This window comes from Galeopterus variegatus, unplaced genomic scaffold (assembly GCF_000696425.1).
Source record: "Galeopterus variegatus unplaced genomic scaffold, G_variegatus-3.0.2 Scaffold92, whole genome shotgun sequence".
NCBI lineage: Eukaryota > Metazoa > Chordata > Mammalia > Dermoptera > Cynocephalidae > Galeopterus > Galeopterus variegatus.
The window spans coordinates 1,082,230-1,097,936 of NW_007726203.1; the positions used below are offsets into that span (position 1 = coordinate 1,082,230).

General features: G+C 44.0%; 1 protein-coding gene across 1 annotated transcript in view; it reads left to right on the plus strand.

The window, feature by feature from the left end:
* LOC103598100 (ATP-binding cassette sub-family A member 3-like) overlaps positions 1–15,707 on the plus strand; it is a gene marked incomplete at its 3' end in the record, with an annotated part of 76,704 nt that overhangs the window by 15,818 nt on the left and 45,179 nt on the right. Inside the window, exons 5-7 of the mRNA XM_008582038.1 lie at positions 3,146–3,405; positions 10,402–10,518; positions 11,429–11,546. Coding sequence (XP_008580260.1) covers positions 3,146–3,405; positions 10,402–10,518; positions 11,429–11,546 — 495 coding nt within the window. The remainder of the gene's footprint in view (positions 1–3,145; positions 3,406–10,401; positions 10,519–11,428; positions 11,547–15,707) is intronic.

Here is a 15,707-nt window from a genome sequence, read left to right on the forward strand (position 1 = left end):
ACCTTGAGAGAATTATATTAAGTGAAACTAGTCAGGCACAGAAAAAGAAATACCACATGTTCTCACTTATTGGTGGGAGCTAAAAATAAATAAATAAATTCACTCACACACACACAAAAGAAAAACCAGGGGGGAGGGGGAAGAAGATATAACAACTACAATTTTTTTTTTTCCTTTTTTTGTCTTTTTTCGTGTCCGGCAGCGGATCGCAACCCTCAGTGTCGCACCCGTACTGGACCGGGACTGGCAACGGGATCACAACCCTCGGTGTTGCTCCCACACCTCGCTCAGCCAGTGAGCGGGAACCGGTCTGTATGTGGGATCTGAACCCTCGGCGGGAGCGCCACTGCGCTCCCAAGTGGTGCACTGTAGCAGTGCTCCACTGGGCCGGCCCAACAGCTACAATTTTTTGAAGTTGTTACGACAAGCAAATGGAACGGACATTGTTGGGTGGGAGGGAGGAGAGGGTGGAGGGAGGGAGGTTTCGGTAATGGGCCATAATAATCAACCACATTGTATATCGACAAAATAAAAATTTAAAGGAAAAAAAAACAGGTGTCACCAGTGGGTGGCCATTTAGGGGTGACATATCCATCATCATGGAGGAAGCACGATCTGTGCTTTAGGAATATTTAAGATTTACTTGGCCTCCCCTTTCCACCTTAAGAACCACTGTTGTTTGTTCTGTCCTTTTAAACACACATCCTGTTCAACACACGTTCCATTTGTTTTACCAATGTCTAATGTGCCTCATTTACTATCTCCACATCCTTTGCATTTCATCTATCCCATTTAATTTAATAAAGGAGAAGCAGAAGGCCACTGTCCACACTGTCTCAGGACTCCTTGCCTGCGCAGCTCTAATGATTCTGTTCCTGCCATGGGAGTATTTACAGCCCTGTCTGCATGATCTCTGAACTTTGTCCGGCCCATTCATTGGCTGCCCTTCACTGTGATTTCACTCGCTCTGACCGATGCCTTAGATCTTGCCTTGAGTCTTACTCTGTACTCCCTGGCCCACCCCCACCATGGGGGTGAGAACACCACTTCCCTTTTCTTCAGGTCTCATAGTCTTGGTTGACAACGCCCATTTCCACTCCTGTGTTCCCCTATCTGGATCCCTTGCCTGGGAAAAGCCCCTTCCCCCTCCCTCTCTTGCTCAGGATAAGGGGACAAAAAAATTAGTGCCAGAGGGTTGGGGTTTTTTCAGGAGGTCCTCTTTGTTCTAAGGGATGGTATGTAGTCCCAAAGCTGGGTCCTGAGCCCAGGCTGCCACAGACTTCTCTCCTTGGGAAGCTATGCTGACCTTCTGCTCTGGCACCCTCTGGTCAGGATGAAGGAGAGCCTCACTGGGTGGCTGCTCTCCATCAGTTCACTCTCTTCTGTGGAAAGGGGTCTGGCTGTACTTGACAGAACAGACATCCAAACTTGGTGCCCAGTGCTCCCGGATCTGCCTGTACCATTGAAGCTTCTAACTCTCATTTCTGGCAACACCAGGGTCCTGGAGAAGTAATGGGACAGCACGAAAATCTGTTTATCTTCTGTTCTTCACAATAAGCACCATGTTCCTGAATGAAGGCCCATGAACCAATCCTCTCTTAAAGGACTCATGCCCTCCAATTCGCATTTGATTTTTTGGTCTCTCTCATTGTGAGGGGTTTAGGGAGAACACCCTCTAGATGAGTAACTATTCTTAGAAAATTAAGCTGCTAATCTGCACCTCATTGTAGAATGACCACACAATTGGCTTGAAGCCTTAGGCCTTTATGCCCTCCAAGTGGGAATCCAAGTTCAGGTACTTACAGTTTCATGTGATGCTAGAAAAGATTCAGCAGGTCTGCAGTGAAAATACTCCTATATATAATCGAGAACATGTAACAGTTCCCAGATTTTATTACCAGCAATTTGTCTCTCCCTTTTCCATCCTGACATGTGCAGGGGTCTGCCTAGGTCTAGGCCATCAGAAGAACGTAGTCACCTCTACTCCAGGGCTGATGTACCCAGCCCTTGTTCTATCACATGAAGGGCTGGTAACCATCATTTGGAAGTGGGACCATTATTTCTTAGAAGACACCAAAACCAGTGATCTTTGCCTTTCCACCTATTTTTACCAAAAGCTGACCCCAGCACACCAACTATGCTGTACTGAAATGAGGGCTGCTTGTGGCAAGGACTGTTTTTGAAGCTTGGCAGGAAAATTCAGCGACCATACCCTTGGACTAAGGCAGCAGCAATGACTCAGAAATAGGCCACAACAGGTCGGGGAGGCTATGTCCTTCAAGCGCTTTGAGTTTAATTATCTCGTATGTGCTGTATGATCGAAAGTGCAAAACGGTGCCCTTTCACTGAAGCCTCAGTAATGTGGGAGAAAATGTGGCCCCACTTTGGAAGATTATTATTCTTTTTCTTTTAGAAAATTTGTTTCTTCTTTTGGAATAGACACATGATGGAGTTTGGATGTGTTGTCCCCTCCAAAACTCATGTGGAAATTTGATCTCCAATGTGGCAGTGTTGGAAACTGATTGAGTCATGGGGGTGGATCCCTCATGAATGGATTAATGCTCTCCCTGGGGGAGGAGGGGTAGTGAGTGAGTTCTCACTCTATTTGTTTCTGCGAGACCTGATTGTTAAAAGGACCCTGGCACCTCTTGCTTCTCGCTCTCTTGCTTCCTCTCACCATGTGATCTGCTTGTACCCACTGGCTGCCTGCCACTTTTCTGCCATGAGTAGAAGCAGCCTGAGGCCCGTGTCAGATGCAGCTGTCCCAGAATCGTAAGCCAAATAAACCTCTCTTCTTTATAAATCACCCAGTCTCGGGTATTTCTGTTATAGCAATACAAAATGGACTAAAACAACACATCTCCCTAATCTTCAATCACTTTTGTTGGAAGAGTCTCGTATTGGATATCTCTTGTCTTGTCTGCCCAGGACTCCTTCATCCCATTTTCTGATCACGGATGCCATCACCCTCAGCCCTAGGGGTCTCCATTGTGGCTTTCCTCTTTCTTCCATACTGTAGCATGTGGACTATAGGGATGCTTTTTCTACTACTTTCTGTCTCTGTGAATGCCTAGCTATGATCAGTTGTTTTGCATATTTAGTCTTTCTTAATTTCTCATGCTTGATCTCCACTGTTTTCTTGAAGGATACAACAAAGAAGGCTTCCTGGCCATACAGCATGCTATCGATAAAGCCATCATGTGGCACCATGCTCGCGATGCGATGACCAGCATGTTTGAGAGTCTCGATGTGCTTGTGAAGAGATTCCCATATGGACCCTATATTCAGGACAACTTCTTCCTAGTCCTTCAGAATGAGTTCCCTCTGCTTCTCATGCTCAGCTTTATCTGCATTGAGCTTGACATCATCAACTCCATTACGCTGGAGAAGGAGAAAAAACTGAAGGTAACCCCATCTGCTTCAGATGTGTTCCTCTCCTGGGACAGGGAAGTGTGGAAGCTACTAATGAAAAATGGCCAGAGTAGGAAGGAGGCCTAAGCAGGTAAGAGGTTGCTTAGGTGTCAGAGAGACATCTAGGGTGAGTCGGAACTTGGAAGTCTTACACAATATTAACCTGCTCATGGTCTAGGTGGTGCCACCTGTTGTTCTACATGAATCCTTGCTTCTAGCCTGGGAGTGTCCAGCCTAGCAGTTCCTGGTTGGCTAGCACATTGCCTCCCATAGGTAGGTGTTCAGAAGATGCTGGGGAATGGCTAATTGGTAAACATCTGGGGAATGATCACCACAGTTAACTCACTCTGGTTTCGCGGTAAGGTGGACAGGAGGTGTTCTCTAGCAAAACATGGCTTAAGGCAGATCGATTCTGCTGAGTTGCACCTGAAGTCATTGATTTTACCCTAATTTCTGCACTCTTTTTTTCCTGCTCTCTCCTGTTACTTCTCTTTTCTCCTCGTTTTCTGCTGTTTTGAAAATTTTTTTCTCACTTCTTAATTTTCTTCTTCTTTTAATTGATTCTCATGACTATATACTAAATACCTTCCTGTGTCTCCCTTAGCCTTGCTTGGCCTTACTGACAATGTCTAAGGATGAAGATCTAACTTCCCTGGTCTGCTTTGTCTTCTTGCGGATGTGTAGTCAGTCGTAAGGAACCAGCACTAACTGAGGCTGCCTCCTGAGACTGCCTGCAGGCTGCACTGGCTTTGCTCTGACGTGGTGGGAAGGCAGGGGGACTTTTCTACTGTGGTGGATGATGTGGGACAAGGGGGTAACTGGCAGGCCCTTCCACCCCACTCTGCCCCAGAGAGTAGGAGCTTCCGGTGTGTTGTTGGAATCCCTTTTAGTTCCCAGGCATGGGATAGAGCTTTACCTTCCCTGTTTGTTAAATTATTTCAGCAAAAAACTGGTGGAGAGTGGTGGGGGGCATCACATGTTTACACTTCAGTCATTGAACTGGTTGTGTGTTTCCTATTTCACACTTGAGTCTGCTCTTTAGACCAACCTAAACGTAGGTTAAAGAACACTTTTGAAAAACTTTTAAAAAATAACGACAATCCTTGGAAGCCCTCTGAAATTTCAGCTTAAAAGCAGGACATATAACTTTTAAAACACTGGAGAAAATTAAAAGAAAGAAAATATAGTCCATATACTGAAAGTCAGAAGACAGGAAATCACAAAGAAGCAATGGAACAGAAAGTGTAGTATTAAACAAGATAGCAGAGGTGTTTCAGTTCCAGTCAAGATGGCAGAATAGATGGTCCCCAGCATCACTCTCTCACACAAATCAACCAATTTACAACTGTAAAAATGTAACAACAGCCAAGCTGGGGCTGCTGGAGCTAAGGGGAAGAGGACTAGAGACCTATGGAGTTCATGAAGAGGGAGAAGCCATGATGAGAGAAAGAAAAAACTGCTCAGAGCATTTCGTGCCATGGCTGCTTTAAGGCTGGAACTGCTGAGTGCATGGAGCAGGAGCCAGCAGAAGCCACAGCTGTGCCCTTCAGATGGAGTTGCTTGGAGGTGGCAGGGGAGAAGAGGGCCTTGGTGGCCTCTGGGACAGCAAGACCACTAATAGGGTTCCTGTGGACCCATGCAGGAGTGAGGACCCAGAGAAGCTGAAAAAGGGGAGCCATTCAGAGGCTGGTGAGTCATCACAAGGGACCTGCACAGGGCCTGTCCCATGAGAAGTATTTGGAGCACAGGTGATGGGGAAGACGGGCCCACTGGGAGAACACTGGGACACAGCAAAGACAGCTGATCCGTCCCCCAATCAGGGCAGGACCACTCAGAAGAGACTGGTCAGAAATGCAGAATTGCATGGGGTGAGTTTGATGAAAAGACTCAGGCCCAGATCAGGGTCTACACAACCCAGGTGCACCTGGTCTCTGGAGAACCGGAAGTACCTATAGGGTCAACCATTAAACCCTGAGCTGCACAAAAAGTCTTCCCTAGGGAAACAGCAGGAAAGCAGCAATTTAGCTCAACCACACAGCTCAAGTACTGGTTCCCACAGGAAGTTCCCCCATTTTAGAAGTAAGCAAAAGACAAAAACTTAATTCTGGCCCAGGCACACCACCAGTGCCTTGGGGCCCACCAGGGGACCTAAGGCATGGAGTTGGGGACCAGACCCCTCCACCCACAACCAGGGACACCACCAGCACCAAGGAGCATGCCAAAAACATCACTTCCATGTGGGTGGCCCACCACAGCCACCACAGTAACCACAGCTGCCATAAAAGTGGCTAGATGTCACAACCACCACGCAGATGGTCCATCAGCCACTGGAGTGCATTGACACAAGGAGGGTAACCAGCAGAGACCAAAGAAAAGAATAGGATGTCTCTCTCCACAAATCCCATTCCAGAGTGACAGAATAAGCATCTGCTCTATGATAATATTGGGGTACCTGAATACACCTTTCAGCATTAGACAGATCATCAAGGCAACAAATTGACAGAATAACCATTACTCTTTCAGAGGGAGAGAAGAAATCTAGGGTTATCCGTGGTGGGAGGGGGGAGGAAAAGGGGGATAGGGAGAGATTGGACAAGGGACATATAGAATAAGTACAATTTGTAACAATATACATACTAGTAATTTTGATTTGATCAACATATGTCAACATTGAATCCCAAAAATATGTATAATCAATTATGATTCAATTTTTAAAAAGATGACAAAAGCAAAATAAATAAATAAATACCCCCCCCAAAAAAAGATAGCAGAAGACCAGACGTGGCAGTTATAATAATAAATGTGAATAGGATCACCTCTCCTTCTAAAAGAAAAAAATTAGAATAGCTCAAGAAACAAAATTCAACCAAAGCAAAATTATATAAACCCTGTTGTTCGTTGGTTTAATAGCATTTGCATATACTACTTTCTGTGTGCTGGGCACTCACGGAAGTGCTGTTACAAACGTGGATTCATTTCCCCCCTTAACAGCTTTTGCTGAAATCTTGTGTGTGTCCCTCCAGATCCACCCTTCAGCATTCTCCACTTTGCTCTCTGCCCTGAAGGCTGACCTGTGGGGATTCCAGCACATGCTTCCCCCAAGAGCCTGGTGGGACCTCAGAGGGAGGAAGTAGGAGGATGAGGTCCTGGTGTTGACCCCTGGCTCGCTCCCTACGAGTCATTTTGGGCTCGGGTTGTTCCTGTACTTTCAAGATGTCTTGCTCTACAAGACCCTTTCCTCTTCTGGTTTCTGGTAACCTCTCTTCTTTCTCTACTCTTAGGGCCCAGGGAGAGTAATAACTCTGTTGCCGCTAGCCCTAGGTTTCTGCACTGTCCTGTAGGGTTTTCTGTCCCTGTGTACACATTTGTAATTGGGCCTGTTAGAAACAAACCCACCTTGAATTATTCTAACTTGAGTGTGACAGATGTTGCCTTTAGGGACCCTGACTGATACACAATTCTATGAGAAAACTACTACTATTATTCTTATTTAGCAATGGCGGTAACCTGAGGCATAGCGAAGTTAACGATTTCAAGATAACTTAGTATGGGACTATACAACTCAGCCATGAAAAACAGTTTTCATTTCCAGGTAAAGAGTACCTCTCCCTAAGCAAAGTAAACCAGTTTTCCAATAATTAAGCTTTAGCTTCTCAAAGTTGAATCTTAGATGAAATATGCCAGAGAGGGAGATGCTCCGTTTCTGTTGGGTACATAGTCTGGAAAAGATAGTCCATTGGGGAGTTCTAGAAAAGCTTTTAGCCCTGGACGCTCATAGGATTGATGTGGTCAGCTTCTTCTTTCTAGTCAGATGATGTCCTGAGACCCAACCCAAACTTTTCAACTCTTCCTTGGCAGGGACTCAGGAGCAGGTAAGTTATCTTCCAGAGGAGGCATTAATATGGAATCTATTCCATGAAGGAGAATGCCCTGACAGTGTTTGTACCTGTGACTGAGGTGGGATAATGTGGGGAGGGGAGGAGGAACTAGCATCATTTTCTTTTTTCAACACTGAATACGACTAGTAGAACTCTCTTCCCTCTTAAACGCCCTGTGTTGATCTAGTTTTGATATAGTCTGACTATGTGGATGGGTTGAGGAGAAGTAAAATGGATTGTCTTTAATTGAGAAGCCACCTGTATCACCCTTCACCCCTCCTCAACAAAGGCTCTTTGCTCTGGTTGACTAGGTCCCTTTTCTGTTCCCCACACAGGTGCCAGCTATACTGCCCCCCTGTAGGTGGGCCTTCTGCTTGGAATGCCCTCTACTTTAAAATTCATACTTGGTTCACTTCCTTCAAGAAGACTTCCTAAATTTCATCAGTCTTTCATCCTGTCTTCCCATAGCATGTTGTTTCCCCGTCTGTCATAGTATAGTTGGAGCTTTCTTAACTGATCTCATGTAACTGAAGCCTACAAGCCCTCTGAAATTTCAATAGTTTAAAATTTAATAGTGGCTGGAAATTAATGATGTGAGTGTTAGTTAAACTTTTGCTTGCTGATAGCTGTTAACTTCCTTCCCAGTACCCCTTGTTCCTGTAATATAAGTTGATGTCCGGTTTTCCATCAAGCTGGAAGAGAGCACCCAAAGATTACAGGGAGAATTTATAAGTTTATTTTGCAGGAAGAGAATGAAGGCTCTCAAAGAAGTTGCAGCCACCAGATGACTCAGCTCCAGCTGCCAGGGGCACCAAGGAGCATGATTACTTAAGATCTTATCTGGCATCTGGAGAAAACAGATTTTCCCTTGACTTCCTCGAGACTTCCCCTCCCTTACCTCTTAGCTCCATAAATCCCCTTGCTTTCTGTTTTTATGGTAAGATGGATCAGAAAAACTTGATCTTGCCTATCTTCTTGCTTTGGCCAATTTTGTTACCGAAAGGTGTTGCGGAGAAAACGCAGTCACTCAGAGAGGCCAGAGAACACAGGTTTATTAAGCTGGCTGACTCAGGAGGATTAGAATTCCAAAGCCCAGAGTCCCGTTTACAAGGGGGACTAAGCTTTTATACTTTCCTTGGGTAAGTAAGCAGCAAGCACTTCTATTGGCTCTTCTGCCTGTCTTCAGGAAGAGTCCCCCATATTAGGGGTCTTAAGCAAGTGGTTACTTTGGGTAAGGGGCTGATTGCAGCTGGCTCAACCATTTTACAGCTGGGCACAACAACAGGAAGTGTGGTCAAGGAGCGAGACTGTTTCCATACAGTGGGTACATGGTTTTGAGTAAGGGTCTTTATCACACCTGGGTGCAAGGGCAGGAAGTGTGGTTACCTGAGAAGGGGTCTGCTTTAGAGAGCAACTTTGTCTCTCACCTACTCAGGAAAGAGCTAGCAGTCTGTGGTTTTTTTTGCTAACACAAGAACAAGCTTGTGACCACAGAGCTACAGATTGCAGAAATGCATTTAGCTGTTTAACCCTTAACACACTCCAGATAAAACTTACATGCCGGCAAATATTAGCTAACACAATTAAATCAAAGGTAAAAACAAGGATTTAAAAGAGAGGAATTTAAAAGGACAAGGAATCTAGCCATTACAATTTGAATAAACCTTTATCTCCAAGCCCCGTGTTTCAGTGTTTGATTTTGCTGAGCATTGGGTACCCGAACCTGGAACTTTGGTTTCTGGCAAAATGAACTGACACTCCATCCCCTCTGTAAAACTTTGGAACTGGTGCTCTCAGCACACTGCAGCTGGTAGGCTTCTCTCTAATAAACGTGGGCTTATCTCCTCTTATCTGCTGAGTTGTATCCTTATGGAGGTTTGTTCCTAAATCTCTTTATATCTGTACTTGTTCTTATAATTTGTGATTTAATTAAATATTATATAAATGGATGAAGTGGACTAGAATTGCCTTTGAAAGTTTAGTTGAGTTCTTTGGAAAGATTTGGCAATGCAAATCTCTAAAAAACATGCTAATAGATTTCGCGTGGGTGAAACCACTGTAAAATTTGGAGAAAAAAATATAATAACCTAGGTGGGTCTTTACTAGGTTGCATCACACCTGTATTTATGTCCTCAGTCCACTTTCAAGACAGTGATCATGGGGTGTGCCTTATGGGTGGGCATTACACTTTAGTCCAATGAGCAGGCCCATGCTTCAAAAGAAGAATTTGTGTTCTGATATCAGAATACCAGCACACATTATACATTCATATGCTATAAGTGAAAATAAAAATTTAAGGTATGTGTGTATCATTTTTGTGATCCCCTTCTTTTTTTTTTTTCCTTTTTTTGTCTTTTTTACTGACCGGTAACGGGATTGCAACCTTTGGTGTTGCGCCTGCACTGCGCTCAGCCAGTGAGCAGGAACCGGTCTCTACATGGGATCCGAACCCTCGGCAGGAGCGCCGCCGCACTCCCAAGCGGCGCACTCTCCAGTGCGCCACCGGGCCAGCCCGTGATCCCCTTCTTTAACCAACTTGTTTTTGATTAATCAACTTACTACTAGTTCCAATCTTAAAGGTAAAAAGTCTACCCTTGTACTTACAGTGTGGCATATACAGTATTATTATCATATATGTGTCTCCAGTACCACATGGTGAACTTTTGGAAGGCAATACCTTGTCCTTTTATATATCTTCATTTTTCTTGCATGGTATACCTAGCATAGAGCTTTGCATTTATTCACTTCTCAAAACATTGATTGACATATTAACCAGGCATGTGCATTAGAGATACAGATATAGATGACACAGTCCTTTCCCTCAGGCAATTCACAGCAGTAAAGCCAAGTGTTACAAAAGAATTCCAGGTGCAAAGGCAATGGAACATACAGGTGTTATGGCTGTGTGGAAGATGGGCAAAGGTGACCAGATAAGGCTTCACAGGCTTCTCTTTACAACCAAGTCTTCATAACTCCCCACTATTCTCCTCTCCCCAGTACACACACAACTCTTCACCCCAGTCTGCTGGGGTTTCAGTAACACACTGCTGAACCAGACAAGCTAGAACTGAGCATTGGACTGCATAATATCTGCTTCTTTTGCTTTTTCTAGGAGTACATGTGCATGATGGGACTGGACAGCTGGCTACACTGGGTTGCTTGGTTCATCATGTTCCTCATTTCTGTCTCCATTGCTGTTTCTTTAATGACCATTCTCTTCTGCACAGAGGTACATGTCTCTTGTCCTTTAGGATGTGCTAAGCTTTGAATAGATGGGAAAGAAATTTGGTGTGGTATGCATGGTGGTGCTGAGATTTAATAGGTGATGGAAAGACAGTTATTGAAGATCACCTTGAAAACCTCAGTTTGACTTGTGGTGGTACTCACTGAAACTTTGGGGAATTAAGCATTTAGGATCTGGGAGAGCTTTGCCTGGTCTTTAAATACTGGACACGAGTATAGTTAATTTCCTTAGTAAAATGGAATGCCAAAAAATGTGTTTTATAAACTTTAAAACATTACAAATTTTATACTCAACAAATAGTTGAAAATAGTTATTGTAAAAGATAAGAACATTCTTTTATGTCCATAGTATCTTGCGATTTTTTCTTTTAAGCTGTCAATGGAATTTGATGTTAAAATTTGCCAACTTACATTTAATGACTAAATTATAAACCACTATTTGGATATATGAAAAATTGCTTTCTAAATTACCAAAATTGAGGCAGTTTGGACAATAGAAGGCAAAAAACCCAGACTAAATAGCAAAATATATAAAACAAAGGAAATGGCCAGAAATCATCAAAAAGAAAAGATATAAGATATCAAAAGGAATACCAAAATTATATGTAATAGTGATAATAACAAATGGGATAAACTCACTTAATAAAAGAAAGAAATATTCACATTGGGTTGAAAGTTAAATCCAAACTTTGCTTTCCCCAAAAGATACATGTGTGGAACCTAATTTGTAAATGGTAATTGGTGCTGGACCAAAGGTCTGCCTTAAAAATCTTTATATATTGTTTAACGATAATCTTGAATTTTGAAAATGTTTTCTGCATTGTTTTAAGGGTTCTTTATGCTTTCTCCTCATTCTTTCCACGTGAAAATCATGTACATCTGTGATTGCTTTGTAGGTGGAAAATGTGGCAGTGTTCAAGAACAGTGACCCTAGTTTGATATTTGTTTTTCTAATGTGTTTTGCCATTGCCACAATTTTCTTTGCATTCATGATAAGCACATTCTTCCAAAGAGGTGAGTCCTGATATAATTTTCTGTCAGGGGGTATTTAGCACTTCTTTTTCTGGTAGCCCTGCTGTTCCCATTATGTATAGCATTATTTATTCCTCCAGAACTAAGTTTTCACTTTTATGGTTATTTTAGCATTGGAAGAATTCTATTCCCCATTAAAGGCTTGTTGAAACATCTCAATATACATATGTTTTATGCTTCATTTGGCTCCTTAATATAATTTCAACTGGAGGCAAATAATAAGCCTTAATTTGTAAAGTAAATGGAGGGATAAGACATCCAGGGCAGCTTCTAGAATACTGCAACAAGAGAGGAATTCCTGGGAATTTGGGCCTGTTAGGAGTGTTACCTCTAAACCTACTGGTAGAATTGATGAGCCACAAGGGACAAAAATAACAGGAGGTGGAGTCAGAGTCACAGTGCTGGAGAATTCAATTGTGAGTCAACCTAGAGCAGGATAGGTAGAAGCATTAATAAAGAACAGGCCCAGGGCCAGCCTGTGGCTCACTCAGGAGAGTGTGGTGCTGATAACACCAAGGCCACGGGTTCGGATCCCATATAGGGCTGGCCAGTTTGCTCACTGGCTGAGCGTGGTGCTGACAGCACGAAGTCAAGGGTTAAGATCCCCTTACCGGTCATCTTTAAAAAAAAAAAAAGAACAGGCCCAGTGGTTGGTGACAAAAAAAGGAAGTGAGAAGTGGGAATAAAATCAAAGTGTGGTATAAATGAATTCAGGCAGCTTATCATTTACATGTGAATATTTTACATCAAACAGCATGTTCTCCTAGCATATATTGACTCTTCCAAGATGGCATATTTTCTTTGAGAGGTTGAATGGGCCTGAACACTATCTCCTGATTCACACTCTATATCTAATTTCCACCTCCCCCTCCATAGCTTTAGGATGAGCATGGCAGGAGTGATGGTCAAGTAACAGACTAGCTTGGGGAGCTTGGAGTATGAGCATCAAAGGATGCCTGCAACTTAAGGCTTAAGGGGTTTGTCTTAATCCATTTTCTGTTGCTAATAACAGAATACCTGAGACTGGAGAATTTATAATGAAAACAAATTTATTTCTTACATTTCTGGAGGCTGGGAAGTCCAAGGTCAGGGGGCCGTATTTGGTGGGAGCTTTCTTGCTGATGGGGACTCTGCAGAGTACCAAGGTGGCACAGAGTATCACATGGCAAGGGGCTGAGCATGATAACTTAAATCTCTCTTCCTCTTATTATAAAGCCACCAGTCCCACCCCAGTGATAACCCATTAATCCATTAACCCATGAATGGATGAATTCATTGATAAGAGGAGAGCCCTCATGACCCAACCACCTCTTAGAAGCCCCACCTCTCAGTACTGCCACATTGGGATTAAGTTTCAACATGAGTTTTGGAGGGAACAAACATTCAAACCATAGCAGTAGCAGGTACTTAAAGGTTGAAAAGGAAAAGTTAAATTTGTGATCAAATATAAGAAATAAGCAGAGGGCTAGAAATAAAAGACAAAGACCAATGAGGCACAAAGCACAATGAATCAGACCAGCGTGGGAAGCAAATAGCAGGGAAGAATGCCAAGTAAGAGCAAAAATATACCATGCAACCCAACATTTATGATTTTTAACAAAGGAGCCAAGACAATTCAATGGGGAAGGATTAATCTTTTCAGCAGATGGTACTGGAATATCAAAAGAGTGAACATGGACATCTGCATTACATCATACACAAAAATTAACTCAAAGTGGATTATAAATCTAAATGTAAGAACTAAAACCTATAAAACTCTTAAAAGAAAATACTGGAGAAAATCATTATGATCTTGGGTTAAACAATGATTTCTTAGAGAGGACACCAAAAACACAATTGATAAGAGTGAAGATCGAATGTTTCTTCTATTAAGATTTTTTTTAAAGAGAGAGAGAGACAAAAGATTGGTAAGTTGGGCTTTATCAAAATTAAAAACTTTTGGGCCGGCCCGGTGGCGCACTGCTACAGTGTGCTGCTTGGGAAGTGCGGTGGCGCTCCCGCCGAGGGTTCGGATCCTGCATACAGACCGGCCGCTCACTGGCTGAGCGAGGTGCGGGAGCAACACCGAGGGTTGCGATCCCGTAGCCGGTCCCGGTCCGGTACAGGCGCGACACTGAGGGTTGCGATCCGTTGCCTGTCACGAAAAAAAGACAAAAAGGAAAAAAAAAATTAAAAACTTTTGTGCCTCAAAATTATCATCAAGAAAGTGAAAAGACAACCCTCAGACTAGAAGAAAACATTTGAAAATAATATTTATCATAAGAGATTTGTATCCAGAATAAATAAAAGAAACCTTACAACTCAAAAATAAAAACACAACTATTCCTAACTCATTATACAAGGCCAGCCTTACCTTGATACCAAAACTGGAAAAGACAACATAATAAATTACAGACCGATATCCCACATGAATATAGATGGAAAAATCCTCAACAAAATACTAGCAAACCAAATCAAGCAACATTTTTAAAGGGTTATACACCATGCCAACTGGGATTTATCCCAGGAATGCAAGAGAGCTTCAACATATGAAAAACTATCAGTCTAATAGACTACTTAATAGAATGAAGGAAAAAAACACAAGATTATCTCAACTGATATCGAAAAAGCATTTGACAAAATCCAATACATTTCATGATAAAAACATATAATAAACCAGGATATAAAGAAACTTCCCTGACTTCCGGTCAAGATGGCAGAATAGACGGTCCCTAGCGTCACTCTCTCCCACAAATCAACTGATTTAAACTATAAAAACATAACAACAAATGCATATGGAACGGGGAGACGTCCAGTGGGGGAGGCAGAAGCTCTGCAGAGACCACATGCCCTGCGGGGCGCCGTCACACGATCCGGCAGATAGGTTTCGCTGCCACCACTTGGCTCCATTCCCAGCCCAGCCCCATGCGCTCAGAGTGGAGAGACATCCGGCAAGGGAGGGGAAGGCTTGGCAGAAACCATACACCCTGTGGGGCCGCCACTGCGTGATCCAGCAGCCCAGCCCAGTGCGCACAGAGTGGGGAGACGTCCAGCAAGGGAGGCAGAGACTCGGCAGAAACCACACACCCTGTGGGGCCGCCACTGCGTGATCCAGCAGCCCAGCCCAGTGCACACAGAGTGGGGAGACGTCTGGCTAGGGAGGTGGAGACTCGGCAGAAACCACACACTCTGTGGGGCCGCCACTGTGTGATCCAGCAGCTAGGCTTCACCGAAGGCACCTGGCTCCATCCCCAGCCCTGCCTTGTGCGCTCGGAGAAGGGAGACGTCCGGCAGGGGAGGCGGGAACTCCACGGGGACCACACTGCTGCTGTGCGATCCAGCAGCCCGGCCCAATGTGTACCGAGCACAGAGACGTCCAGCAAGGGAGATAGAAGCTCCGTAGAGTCCACACGCCCTGTGGGGGGGCCACTGCCACATGATCCAGCAGCAGGTAGGCTTCACTGCCGCCACCTGGCTTCATCCCAAGCCAGGCCTAGTGCGCACAGAGCAGGGAGACATCCTGAAGGGAAAGGAGAAGCTCTGCAAAGACCACACGCTCTGCGGTGCATCGGTGCATCCCAGCAGCCCAGGCCAGAGTGCATGGAACAGGGAGAAGTCCTGCACGGGAGGTTGAAGCTCAGCAGAGACCACACACCCTGCGGTAATGCCTTGTGATCCAGCAGCCCAGCAGAGTCCAAGCTGACCAGAGAGATGGCTCCCCGGAGAGGCCCAAGACGCGAGGCAACCAGACACACAAGACACTAGAGGCCAACTCAGCAGTCACAGAGGTAGCCATACCAAATTGGCAACCACAGCAACATCTTAGTTAGTCAATAGTGTCAAACCTGTGGACTGTGAAACCCCCTGCCACAATGAATAAACATCAAAAAAAAAAAAAAAGATACCAGAAATACAAAAAATCAAGAAAGTACACCACTAAAGGATAATAACACTCAAGGTCTAGATCCAATAGAACAAAAAGCCCTTGAAATGACTGACAAGGAATTTCGAGTGATAATTCTAAGGAAACTGAATGAGATACAAGAAAACTCAGCTAGACATCATGATGAAATGAGGAAAAGTATACAGGACCTGAAAGAGAAAATGTACAAGGAAATCAATGTCCTGAAAAAAAATGGAGCAGAACTTGCCAAACTGAAGAAG